This window comes from Gigantopelta aegis, chromosome 1 (genome assembly GCF_016097555.1).
Source record: "Gigantopelta aegis isolate Gae_Host chromosome 1, Gae_host_genome, whole genome shotgun sequence".
Lineage (NCBI taxonomy): Eukaryota > Metazoa > Mollusca > Gastropoda > Neomphalida > Peltospiridae > Gigantopelta > Gigantopelta aegis.
Window position 1 is genome coordinate 12,852,542 of NC_054699.1, and position 13,614 is coordinate 12,866,155.

The following is a 13,614-nucleotide window of genomic DNA, read 5'->3' on the forward strand; positions in this document are numbered from 1 at the left end:
TCTGCATATATTTCCCTTAGTACTTTCTCTTACAACAGGATCTGACTCGTCTAAAAAAGCCAGTTTCCCAGAAAGACATTGACAATGCCTTGTCACCTGAAAACAGACTGAAAAACCGCAACTTGTCTATCATACCAGGTGATAATTTGAATATAACACATTTATGTATAATTTTGATTTGACAAAAATTATACCCAACCGTTTTTAGCTCATTAAATAATATTTGTGAAAATTCATGAACACTGTATTAGCATTGTGATTACCTATTATGCTATTATTCCAGGGATTGTAATGAATTGTTTGTTGCAAGCAAAGAGGTTGGGTATTATGTTAATTTTAAAGGACTACAGTTAAAATAGACTAGTTCCTTTGGCAAAAAAAAGAAAAAGAAAAGAAAAGGAGATTGAAGAAGGCGAGATGTTTCTCTGTTGAAGAGTAGTAGCCTAGGAAGAGCTATGTTGCAGAGTCTCTTCCCCTTTGTGTAAAAACATGTTTTATGTTTACTGTTTTGGCGACAGTATATTAAAAGCGGTGTTATAGATGGTCGTGTTAAAACCTTTTGGCACTGCTCAGTGACCTGTGTTGCAGAACCATATGTCGTATTACACAGTCCAAACATCCCGGTTGTTCTGACGTATTACAGACGTAATAGTAATGCATTTAAATGTGCTAGAATGTTGATGAACACGTTTCCGTTTCTAAGCTCTATAAATTAGATTTTCTAGTGAATGTAGCGTATTTTTGTTATTATCGTATTATAGTATCATACCATCGAGTCATGCTGACAACTCTAGTTCCAGGAACGAATGATTATATCAATGCTGTGACTCTTCCGGTGAGTATTCGTTCGCAGTGCGGCAGTATGTATCTTAGTCAGTAGAGCGCTTGCTTGAGGTATTTGGTCTGCAGGACAAAAACTTATCGGTTGACCCATTCGCTGATTAGCTGTGTTCGAGTTCTGTTCATACCAATGGACGGTATATCAAATACTGTGATTAATAAATCAACGTAATCTAGTGGTTTCGTTAAACAAAATAAATTATAAATAACTTGTAGTAAATTTCATAGTATGAAACAATGCGTTCCCCGTGAGACGCACTATAAGCATATATTTCTATTATCTAAATATTACAGGTGTGTTACTGTCACACACAATTCATTAAAACTGTAGGTGAGATGTGTTGAATTAAATTATGATAAGTAATGTGAGGAGAGATTGCAGGTTTGGAAACTGTTTTCCAAAAGTTCCATGCAAGAACACCAAAACAACCAGGGTGGATGACAGCTCCCTAGAGCCATCTCCTATATTTAATACATGGTCAATTATTACAAAACGCAATTTCATCAACTTAATTTTTGTCTGTATCATTCTTTATTTTTAAAGCATAGGTGGGGACAGTTTGAACTTATCGCAGATTAGGCTCGAGATCCGTCGGCGGTTTCTATGGCCGAGCCTTCGACTTTAAACTACAATCCGATAAACTTGATTTACAGTTAACCGTAGACAATGCTGGTGATTTCCACGTACAACGTTATACAGTTTAGACATATGAATTGGAGATCAAAACTGTGTGATGCGAAGATTAGTTCCTTTTTCAAACCGAATTTGAATCATCAACCGTGGTAAAGCCATTATGAGGAACCGGACCTTGTGCCAGTGTAGCCGGTAAAATGTTTGATCTATTTACATACATTAACTCATTGTGGTACTGATCTTATTCCAGAGTTGCACCAACAGAAAGGGTTTTCTGGTCACACAGCTGCCCCTGGAACTGACTGTGATAGATTTCTGGAGAATGGTCTACGAACAGGACTGTCATACCATCGTATGTCTATCGGGAAAAGACACAGAGGTGCTTGTAATGGTTGATGATTAGCTCATCATTGTGTGTCTATTTGTATACAAAACAAAGTTGTGTGTAATTGGTGAATATGTTTTACAACTGTTTCTGTCTCTCAGCATGAAACATTGAGGAGAGTTTAATAGTTGAAGGCAATCACAACACGGCTAGTCTGTCAGTACAAGGCACAAGAGTGGGTGTATATTATCACACCGTTGTGTGTAACTGTATAAAACACAGGGATGGCTGTAATTGTTGTATACCATCACAACATTGCATGTCAATCAATATAAACACAGAAGTGGATGTAACGATTGTATATTGTCACACCATTGTGTGTTTCAGTATAAAGCACAGAGGCGCTTATAATGGTTGAATATTATTATACCAATGTGCTTTTCAGTATACACACAGAGGTTGGTGTAATAGTTATATATTATTATCAGTATAAAACAGAGATGTGGGCAGATGTGGGTATCACCATGAGGAGAAACGGACGTAAATTCATTCATTGTGTGTAGAAATCGGTGGCGTTACGTCAAAATTACGCCACATGGTCGAACTTGTAGACTTGTTTAATACATTGAAATTACTAAATAATGAAATGAAATAATGTTGAGTCATTGTGAACCACCCGTCATATTATCAAAATCATTAAATACAATGTATCTATACATCAAAATAGAAGGTCATCTTTATGGTCTCTCTGGCATGGTACTCTATATGTGTGCATACGTGTATAAATGTATGTATGTCTCTGTGTATGTTACTATGTATGCATTTTTTATTTCAGAAGAAGTATAAATACTGGCCCAAAGTTGAAGACATGGCGACGATTAGACCATTTACGGTTGAAAACCAATCAACAGTGAAGTTGAGCAGTGAGATCACAGAAATCAGCCTAACTCTGACGACAGACGCAGTTCACGAGAACACAGTAATTATTTTGTAGAGAGTCCTCTTTTTAATGTTCGCGTTTTCACCCCATTCCCCAAGACAGGTACAGGTATATTAATGTCAGAGGTATGTGGTACCCTGTATGCGAGGAAGGAAGAACTATAACTAATAAACCTGCTAAATGGTAGGAGTAACAAATGCTGTATCAGCCCCAATTTAATGTTTTCAATGTCGATCAAATGTTGCATTTAATATATTGTCTGAAGGAAAAACAAGAAATGATTTGTGCACAGTTGTTGCTAGTACTGCTACTAGTATTAGAACAGTCCGAATATTCGTAGTATCTTGGAAGTGATCACCAAGTTGTAAATATGCAGTAATTTTATAATCAGTAAAAAGGTTACATTGATTTGAAAGAGTCCAATAGCTAATACTACTAACTCAGATTCTCCACTTTATTTTATTTTTGTTTTGCTTTGTTTTAATTACTAAGAAATACATTTCTGATAAATAATAATCCACGTCAGTATCAGTGCTCACTGGACCATGGTACATGGATACAAACAATGCAAATAATAAACAATCTAGTCAAAATAATACCGGCTATTTTTCTTCTGTTATCATTATTATTATTGTTGTCATTGTTGTTATTGTTATTATTGTTATTGTTATTATTGTTATTATTGTTATTATTGTTATTGCTATTATTATTATTATTATTATTATTATTATTATTGTTGTTGTTATTATTATTATTATTCCATAGAGAAAATGATGGTGTTTGCTAGAACTCGGTTTCTAACAACTGAATATATAAAGACATATAACAGCTGAAATAACAAACATAATTATACATAGTGTATTTACTGTTAATAAGTATACCTAAAATAAAGATAATTGCACCATAAAAATATTATTTGTTGGCTGAACAAAACAATCAAAAAGAAAAAAAATCAGGGAAACAGTAATTATTTTTGTTGGACACGTTATAGTAACGTTTGTAAATGGTACTACTGCATTTTCAAAATAACGACTGTATGACTATTATTGTGTTTCCAGCATAAGAAGATCTTGAAGTTGTTCGTATTAAACAACTGGTCTGAGAAGAGTGGTCTCCCTTCAGACAATCACGAACTGTTACTGTTTCTGGACAGACTGGAACGCCGTCGGGAGGAAACTGGCAAATCTCCAATCATTGTACAATGCATGTAAGGCACGAACTCGGCATATTTTTGTTTTCATTTTAGTTTAACTATATGTATGTAACAGCATATAGCTTCTATCTGCATACGTTTTCATGACTTTGTAATGAAAACTATTTCTCAATTCAGCCAGTGCTCCACAACCGATGTAACAAAGGCCGTGGTATTTGTTATCCTGCATGTGGGATAGTGCATATAAAAGGTCCCGTGCTGTTAATCGAAAAATAGTAATCCATACAGTGGTTACAGCGGGTTTCCTCTCGCACTATCTGTGGGGTCCTTAGCCTTATGTCCAGACGCCATATAACCGTAAATAAAATGTGCTGAGTGCGTCGTTAAATAAAACATTCATTTCCTTTTTGTCTTTGTAATCAAAAACAAACAGATTCTCGTGGATATGCTCACATTGCTAAGACGCTACCTACTAACAGGGGTTTTGTAATCGATAGCTTTGCATATTAAATAAAACAAAATGTTTTGAATGCCAGAGTCTGCATATTCAACGTTTCTGTATTAGACTGTATTAGCGTCTCCAGATAGACTCTAAAAGTTAAAACACAATCAAGCAGGTTTCCTCTGAAGACTATGACCAACTGTTTGAAATCAAACAACCAATGATTAATTATTCAATGTGGTCTAGTGGTATTGTTAAATAAAACGCATTTAACGTTCTTCGGTAGATAAGCAAATTAACCTATTGTTCAACTGTAGGACACAACGGTATTACTTTAGTAGTGTGCCTATATGATGCGAATACTGATTGGTATCGGGATCAAATACCTGTACCTTCTTCACTACAAAATAATATTTGACGACTCTGTGTGTAGGTGTATTGCCACTCCTTTGCGAAATTAACGCCTGGTAACCAATAACCTCTGACCAGGAAAGATAACTCACATAGTTGCATAAACCCTGACTGGACTAAAAGTAAAGTGTGTTTTATTTAACGACCCCACTAGAACACATTGATTTTTTTTTATCTTATCATCGGCTATTGGACGTCAAACATATGGTCATTCTGACACTGGTTTTTTTTTAGAGAAAACCCGCTGTCGCCACATATGCTACTCTTTTACGACAGGCAGCAAGGTATATTTTATTTGCGCTTTCCACAGGCAGGATAGCACAAACCATGTCCTTTGTTGAACCAGTTATGGATCATTTGTCGGTGCAAGTGGTTTACACCTACCCATTGTGCCTTGCGGAGCACTCACTCAGGGTTTGGAGTTGGTATCGGGATTAACAATCCCATGCCTCGACTGGGATCCTTACCCAGTACTTACCAGTCTGTAGACCGATGGCCTATCCACGACAACACCAAGGCCAATCTGATTGGACTAAAAAAACCCGGAATGAATGAATGAACTGTTGAGCTGTTTGAATTAATAAGTTAATAGGTGGATGTATTGGAGTATGGATGAATGCATGAATGCACGAATGAATGAAACAGTATAAGCTACATTGGGTTACATTTAGTGTTGTGTTTACATATAACTTCTATGTCGCTTGGTTTTCCATCACATAGACATATAAATGCACCATATACTTTTGCAGTATGCACATACACTATAATAAAGATCGACCGACAAACAATAAGTGTCCATCGATAATTTATCCAAATGTTTTGTTAATTTGTGTCAAGATGATCTTTTGTTTTAGCCAAGTAGTGCTTACGTAAATGTGGTCGATTTTAACATTTGCAATGCATTCATTGCAAATACTGACAGAGATCACAGCGAATATATTTAGAATGCAAACACATTGGCAAATTATTCATATTTAATTATCACATAAATTAACTAGCATTCTCTTTCCAGGGATGGTGCCAAACAGAGTGGACTGTTTTGTGTTTTGTCAAACATCATTGAGAAGCTAAAACTCGAGAAAGATGTTGACATATTCGTCACTGTTCGAGAACTGCAGTGCATTCGTCCGCAACTTGTGGAAAGCAGTGTACGTGTTATGTGGTTAATTTGATATAGACGATTCAAGGCACCCCAACCTTGACATTGCCAATGCTTTGGGGTAACAAAGGTTCATATATGTATGTATATATATTATATATATATATATATATATATATATATATATATATATTCAAATGAAGCTTGTTATCGGTGTGCCGCTAGAGTGCTCTATACTGTTACAGTAGAGCGGTTATACATATAATAATAACTTGGATATATTATACTTTGACTTCCATGGTTTATTTACATACAATACTGTTCCGTACAGTTCGCGATGTTTGTGCGAACCTGCACTCTTCAGGTTCGCACAAACATCGCGAACTGTACAAAACAGTATTGTATAAACCATGGAAGTCAAAGTATAATATACTCTTCAAAAGAAGAAACGCAAAACCACATTGTCGTAACATTTGGAGAATTGATTTAATTATTGAATGGTGGGTCCGATAATTACCAAATGTTGCAGGATTGTTCACAATTCACTCTAGTCCATTGTGAGTAAGTGATAGGACACACCACCAAGGTCAAGGTCATCTGGAGTCAATACCGGGTGTGGCCTCCGCGTGTGTTGACAACTGCCTGGCACCGCCTGCCTATTGAAGCAACCAGAGTACGGATGACGTCCCGGGGGATGGTGGCCCACTCGGCCTGCAAGGCTGCTGCCAGTTCGGGCAGGGTCTGGGGCTGTGGTTGTCGCTGTCGGAGGCGTCGGTCCAACTCGTCCCATAGATGCTCAATTGGGTTCAAATCCGGTGATATCGATGGCCAAGGAAGGACATTAATGTTGTTGTTCTGTAGGAAAGCCGTTGTGAGACGTGCTGTGTGAGGCCTGGCGTTGTCATGTTGGAACACTGCGTTGGCGTTGGCCATAACTGGAACGATGTGTGGCCGGAGGATCTGGTCAATGTAGCCCTGTGCATTCAGGTTGCCCTGCACGTGGACCAGGTCAGTTCTGCCAGTGTGTGAGATGCCTGCCCACACCATGACACTACCCCCGCCGAATCTGTCCACTTCCTGCACGCAGTTTGCTGCATAACGTTCACCACGACGCCTATACACGCGACATCTTCCATCATGACGTCGGAGCAGAAATCGGGACTCGTCACTGAACCACACCTGTCTCCATCGCAGTTGAGGCCATTGTCGATGAATCTGGCACCACTGCAGTCGAAGTCAACGGTGTTGTGGTGTTAAGATGACACCTCGAACTGGACGTCTGGCACGAATTCCTACCTCACGTAGGCGGTTCCGTACGGTCTGGTCGGATATCCTGCGCAAACCTGGTATTGCTGCGGCTGTGGAGGTGGCAGTAGTCAATCGTTCCCGAAGGTGGCGTACCCGGATGTAGCGGTCCTGCCCGGGGGTAGTGACCCGTGGTCGACCGGATCTAGGGAGGTCACGTGTTGATCCATGTTGCTGGTAACGGTCACACAGTCTGGAGATGGTGCTTGGGGACACATGGAATGCCCTGGCAACGGCCGTTCTGGATTCGCCTGTGTCTAGTCGGCCGATGGCATTGTTTCTCTGCGGTTCACTGAGACGTGGCATGTCCTGGATTGTCAACTGTCGGCCAGATACAGAGGCCAGGCAAGCGAACACCCTGCACTTTTATACTGTCGGTGTTCATGTTGCACGTGCAGACAACGCACCTGCAGTGGTGACATTCACATTTTGGAACTTTATTGTACAGTAGCTGCGTTTTATCGAATGTAACCGTGGGAATGTGTTTGGGACATGCAATGACCTTATATTTACAAAGCATGAACCGGTAGGAAACATAAAATCGGAGTTATAACCCATTTGTACCCTTTTGCGTTTCTTTTTTTGAAGAGTATATATCCAAGTTATTATTATATGTATATATATATATATATATATATATATATATATATATATATATATATATATATGTATATAATATTTTACATAACCCCTACTATTGCATTTTAAACACTGATGGCACTATAATTATAATATGTTCTTGATTTTTGCACGACATTTAACATTTTACTTTTTAAAGTTCAAGAATACACGATGTGCCTCACGTGTTTCATATGATCGATTAAGTTAGGCTATTTAGTATTTCAGCCAGCGAAACAAGACTTGTGTATTACATTTGTCATCCTAATGCGTAATGAATGAAAGGGCGGGTCTAAGGGACGACATGTGGGTAACTCATATTTTGTTTTTCAGTAAAGGCTGAACTTCACATTTTAAAACAGAAACTTCCTTCTGACTCTCCAGTAAATTGTTATCAAAGAAAGAAAGAAATGTTTTATTTAACAACGCACTCAACACATTTTATTTACGGTTATATGGCGTCAGACATATGGTTAAGGACCACACATATTTTGAGAGGAACCCGCTGTCGTCAATACATGGGCTACTCTTTCCAATTAGCAGCAAGGGATCTTTTATTTGCGCTTCCCACAGGCAGGATAGCACAAACCATGGCCTTTGGTGAACCAGTTATGGATCACTGGTCGGTGCAAGTGGTTTACACCTACCCATTGAGCCTTGCGGAGCACTCACTCAGGGTTTGGATTCGCTATCTGCATTAAAAATCCCATGCCTCGACTGGGATCCGAACCCAGTACCTACCAGCATATAGACCGATGGCCTAACCACGACGCCACCGAGGCCGGTCAAATTGTTATCAAAGGCACCTATATTTGTGTTATGTTTTGTTGTGCTTCGGTTAAATTGTTTATACAAATCACTCACTAATGTGATCGTAATGTAATATAGTGTAATGCAGACGTTTTCACTTGTTTTTCAGGAACAATACCAGTACTGCTATACAGTTGTCAGGGAGCATCTGAGAAACATGGACATTGTCCACATTGCTTGAATGACGGATGGACAAGTATAAGATGTAGTCCTGTCTTGGACAATGTTATGTGTTTTCCAACCGTGTTCATATGTCTGTTTTATATGCCAAACCATGTTACTGTAATTTATTTTAATTAATTAATTTATAGCATTATTAATATATCATATGCATGTGCATTTATTTTAAATGTTGTTAAAGTTGAATTACTATGTTTTAGTTTCTTTATTAACACGTCAGATATGACAGTTAAACTAATTACTGTTTAGTCTTCTATAACTCCATATTTAGTGGACCTAGTGTCTGTAAATATTCATGTCAAGTATTTTAGTTTGTTGATAGTTTGGACGAGAGTTTGATAAAAAAAAAATCAAATATGCATGTTAAAGGGTTTTAGCATATAGATGTATTTATATGACTTTAATAAAAAAAAAAAAAAAAAAATAAAACATAAAAAACACACCCACAAAACACACCCAAAAAACAACAACAACATTTAAGTGCATGCGCATTTAATAGATTTCTTATAGCTGATACATGTAATACATATTGTACACTTAGTGTATATGCTAATGAGGTTTTTGTTGCTGTTTCTACCTGAATATGTATATATTCTGTTACAAATTATGTGCGTTTATTTATTGTTTCTGAATTCAATGTGTTTATGATCTAGTGAATAAGGGCCGAATTTACGAAAGCTAATTATTGCATTTCTGTCCAAAACCATGTAAATGATTGTGGCAATATGTTATTTCATTTGCATGCAATAAAAAACATGTTTTATTGGAAGTAACGTCAGTCCTCTGCAGCAATATCGCATCACAGACACCGACTATGGCGTAATTATGTACAACGTTTGACGCATAAAAACTCATACTGCACTTTTCCCAAGTGCGGAACCAATGAGGAACATGGCGACAATCCCCCAAACATATTCAATTGTGTCTTAAAAAAGAAGATAAATGAGTTGCCCTTTTCCCGAACTGGCCAATATGCCATTTTTCACATAGTCACCACCCCTCCCGCAAACAAAAAAAAAGAAGAAAATAAATAAATAAATAAAATTAATTTTTTTTTATTAAAAATACATAAATATATAAATACAAATCCTGGATCAGCCCCTGTTGTCGCAGACGTTTTGGATGCATGCAAGTCTTAAAATTTAAATTTGGTCAACAAAATTGCATTTAAATATATGCATGCTTTTATTATAAATTATAAAATATACACAGTTGTTTAGGACAGTTACAACTGAGTAACCAATACATACCTATTGCAATTTGATCCAAAATGTTTATTAAAATAAACTTCATTGTCTTCTCTGTTTTTCGTGTGCTTTTTAGTTATGTTGCAAACAATATAACACGTTTATGGTTCTAATAATTTATGATTTGATTTTAATTTGAAACATGATCACGTGATATCGTTTTTAAAATTGATTGACATTTTATTTTACTGATTGCCTTGCGTATATCCCGTTAAGTGTTCAACTAACTTATTCTGGAAACACCCCTAAATTATTAGGGCTACCTGTCGAGGGTTCTGTTCCACATTTTCATCTTAGCTCTAGTATTGTCGTCGTCTTCGAAGTTTTAGCATTTTGTTTCCTTTAGCCGTGTGGCTCATAAGCATACACTTATACAGAATCATATAAAACATATACAAACAGTCATGAACATAAATATAAGAATAAACAAGTGGATGCATTTGGAGGATGTTGCGATCTTAAATCTTGTGCACATGTTAAAAGGTTTTCCAAGGCTACAAAGTTGTTTTCTATTCTGAACAGACAGTAATTGCGTTAAACAGAGAAAAGATGATGTTAACCAGTAGTATGTTTACACATAATATGATAATATGTAAGTACAATGGACATAACAATAAAATGAAATTCATCTTCAATGTCATCCCGATTACGCGTACGACATTTTACGATATATATATACGACATATATACCACACATATACGTACTATTGCGAGAATCACCTCACCCCACCCGCGAATTCCAGCCCATTCCATGACGCAACGTGTCGTACTGTTTGAAATTAAGACGCAACGCGTCTTACTGTTGTAAATTACTACAAACTTGTTACAGCAGCTCCCAAATGGTTGTAGCCAAGCAAGGTGCGAAACCCATATATGTCAACTAAGATCTAGTACACATATAATGCAATGCATTAACTCTGCATTCGATGAAAACCACATATTGTCTTGTTTGTTTTACAATTTTTGTATTCGCTGAGACCATATATTTGGTGCATGAGTTAAAATATAATATAATTATATGTCGTGAATTAGTAATGCTGTATTAATGTTTCTACTGAGAGAACATTACGAAATTATTATATATATACGAATATATATATTATTATATATATATATATATATATATATATATATATATATATACAGTCAAACCTGTGCTAGCGGCCACCTTTTCCCTCCCAAGCGGCCACCTTTTCCCTCCCAAACGATTTATAATGTAAATGCACCTGTAATAAGCGGTCACCTGTCTAACTCGGCCAGCGGCCTCCTAAATCAGATCCCAAAATCACTAAAGTACCTATATTAAGAGGCCACACTAAATGTTTACTATTATATATCAAAGGGGTGTCTTAAAAACAGTGACAAGGAGCAGCAAACAACCAATCTTCACACCTTCAGAACTACTAGTATCTCTGTTGTGTATCAATTAAGAAAGTATGACTCTGGATTGCATCCAATTGCCTCTGGGCAGGCTACGCTTGACCGTTGTAGATTCACTGTACACCGCATGAAATAGGAATTAAGTAATTAAATGGAAAAAGAAAACAAACGGTTCATTTAATACATTCCATTTGCATTATTTCTCAAGGCGACGATATGTCAAATTTTGATTTATAGTCAACTGTGAAGCACACATCCGTTTATTAGCAGTGCATACGGTAAACCAGAAAGAACAACAACTGTTTCAAATACTATATATGTGGCAATCTGTACTCGGCGGCCACCTATCTTAAGCGGCCACTTTTATCTACTCCCTTGTGTGACCGCTAAAGACAGGTTTGACTGTATATATATATATATATATATATATATATATATATATATATATATATATATATATATATATATACACACACACACACACACACACACACACACACACACACAGAGAGAGAGAGAGAGAGAGAGAGAGAGAGAGAGAGAGAGAGAGAGAGAGAGAGAGAGAGAGAGAGAGAGAGAGAGAGGTGTATTTTCACACGCATTCAAGCATTCGTTTGAAACTGTATCTTATATACTTTGCATTTTAATACAATTATATAAGAGATTCAAGGGAAATAACTATATTTGTATCAGTATGTTATGCCATTATGTTACTATTATGTTATTATTAGGTAATTAAAACTTGTTAGAGTAATTAGCTAATTGGAGTAATTTTAAGTCTATAAATGGTAGTTATTATTGGGAAAAATAATTAGGTTGTGTTTTGTCTTGATTTATGAGTCTTTAATTATTGGTTTCAATTATTCATAGTCTAGACACCACTATTGAGTTTTTTATGTTAAGGATATGTTACATTTAGTTTTGGGTGATTATTTTTTGAGTTGGCAGTACAACTCCATTCAAGCGTCCCTTCCATATCTTCGGAGTTGGGTTAGTGGGTTCATTATTTGTTATTATTATTATTTTTTTTTTTTTTTTTTATTTATTTTTTTTTTGGGGGGGGGGGGGATTTTCATTTATGGTATAGAATAACCACTCAAAGTTTTGTTTTAGTCTAGTTTTGAAAGGAGCCCTGAAAGTAGGAACACATGCTTATTTTGGTTAACCAGTTTAAACAACAAAAAAAGATTATTTTATAAATAAATGATTGAGTTTTGATTATCTTGTTGATTTGCTTTATTCTTAGTGGGCTATTCATAATATACGAACTTGGGTTGATTTAAGACCATGGTGTAAGATTAAATAATTACGCCTCCTGTTACACAGTCACAAAATGTTATCAATAAATTCTTATTATTAATCAATGTATTCATTTTTATTTTGCTAGGATTTCTCCAATAGTATGTAGGTAAATTGTGTTTCCTAAGGTTATTTAATACAGGTATGTTACATTCAAACAAAAAATGGAATTCATAGCCGATACAACTTTGGTTACACATATGGCACAATCTTTAATATTTTGGTATATTTAGCCATCTTCCTGTTTCAACTGGTAGCCTGTAATTACGTGGTCTAAATCTAGTAAACTTAATTTTGAGTTTCTAAGAAATACTGATCAAATATGTTTCATGCACTTGTCAGTTTTAAATAATCTATATTAAAAAATTGCTTTTGTCGACGTTTCACGAGAACTGTACCACTCTTGTATATGAATATTACAACATTGTTTAATCTTTTTTAATAACCATATTCTATTTGTATTATTTTCAAAGTGATGTAACCAAATATTGCTAAGACCAGCCACTTTTACAATACAAATCTATCTAAATATAAACGTATTGCTTAGGCAACATCCCTACAATGGTAAAGTGATCGCCTAATGAACGGTCGGTCGGCATCGTTCTCGGGCCATTTGGTTTCTTTCTCTTTTTAGCTAGTACACTACGACTAGTATATCAAATGCTGTGGTACTAGTATGTGCAATCCTATTGGATGGCGCATATGAAAGTAATCTTGCTGCTAATGAAACAAAATGTAGAGGGTTTCCTGTCTAAGAATATGTGTCAACATTACTATTGACATCTAATAGCTGATACTCAGTCAATGTACTCTAGTGGTGTCCTTGAACGTTTTGACTGTCGACGTTGCTCGCTGATGTCGAATAACATTTGGGCGTACTTCCCAAATATTATTTTGATCATTAGACTGATCTTAGACAATCTTGAGGTTG

General features: G+C 36.3%; 1 protein-coding gene across 1 annotated transcript in view; it reads left to right on the forward strand.

Moving 5' to 3' along the window:
• Positions 1 to 8,758, forward strand: part of LOC121367663 (receptor-type tyrosine-protein phosphatase epsilon-like) — a 33,478-nt gene extending 24,720 nt beyond the window's left edge. Inside the window, exons 18-24 of the mRNA XM_041492008.1 lie at positions 39 to 138; positions 762 to 835; positions 1,725 to 1,859; positions 2,635 to 2,778; positions 3,798 to 3,946; positions 5,758 to 5,893; positions 8,687 to 8,758. Coding sequence (XP_041347942.1) covers positions 39 to 138; positions 762 to 835; positions 1,725 to 1,859; positions 2,635 to 2,778; positions 3,798 to 3,946; positions 5,758 to 5,893; positions 8,687 to 8,758 — 810 coding nt within the window. The remainder of the gene's footprint in view (positions 1 to 38; positions 139 to 761; positions 836 to 1,724; positions 1,860 to 2,634; positions 2,779 to 3,797; positions 3,947 to 5,757; positions 5,894 to 8,686) is intronic.
• The last annotated feature ends 4,856 nt before the right edge of the window (positions 8,759 to 13,614 follow it).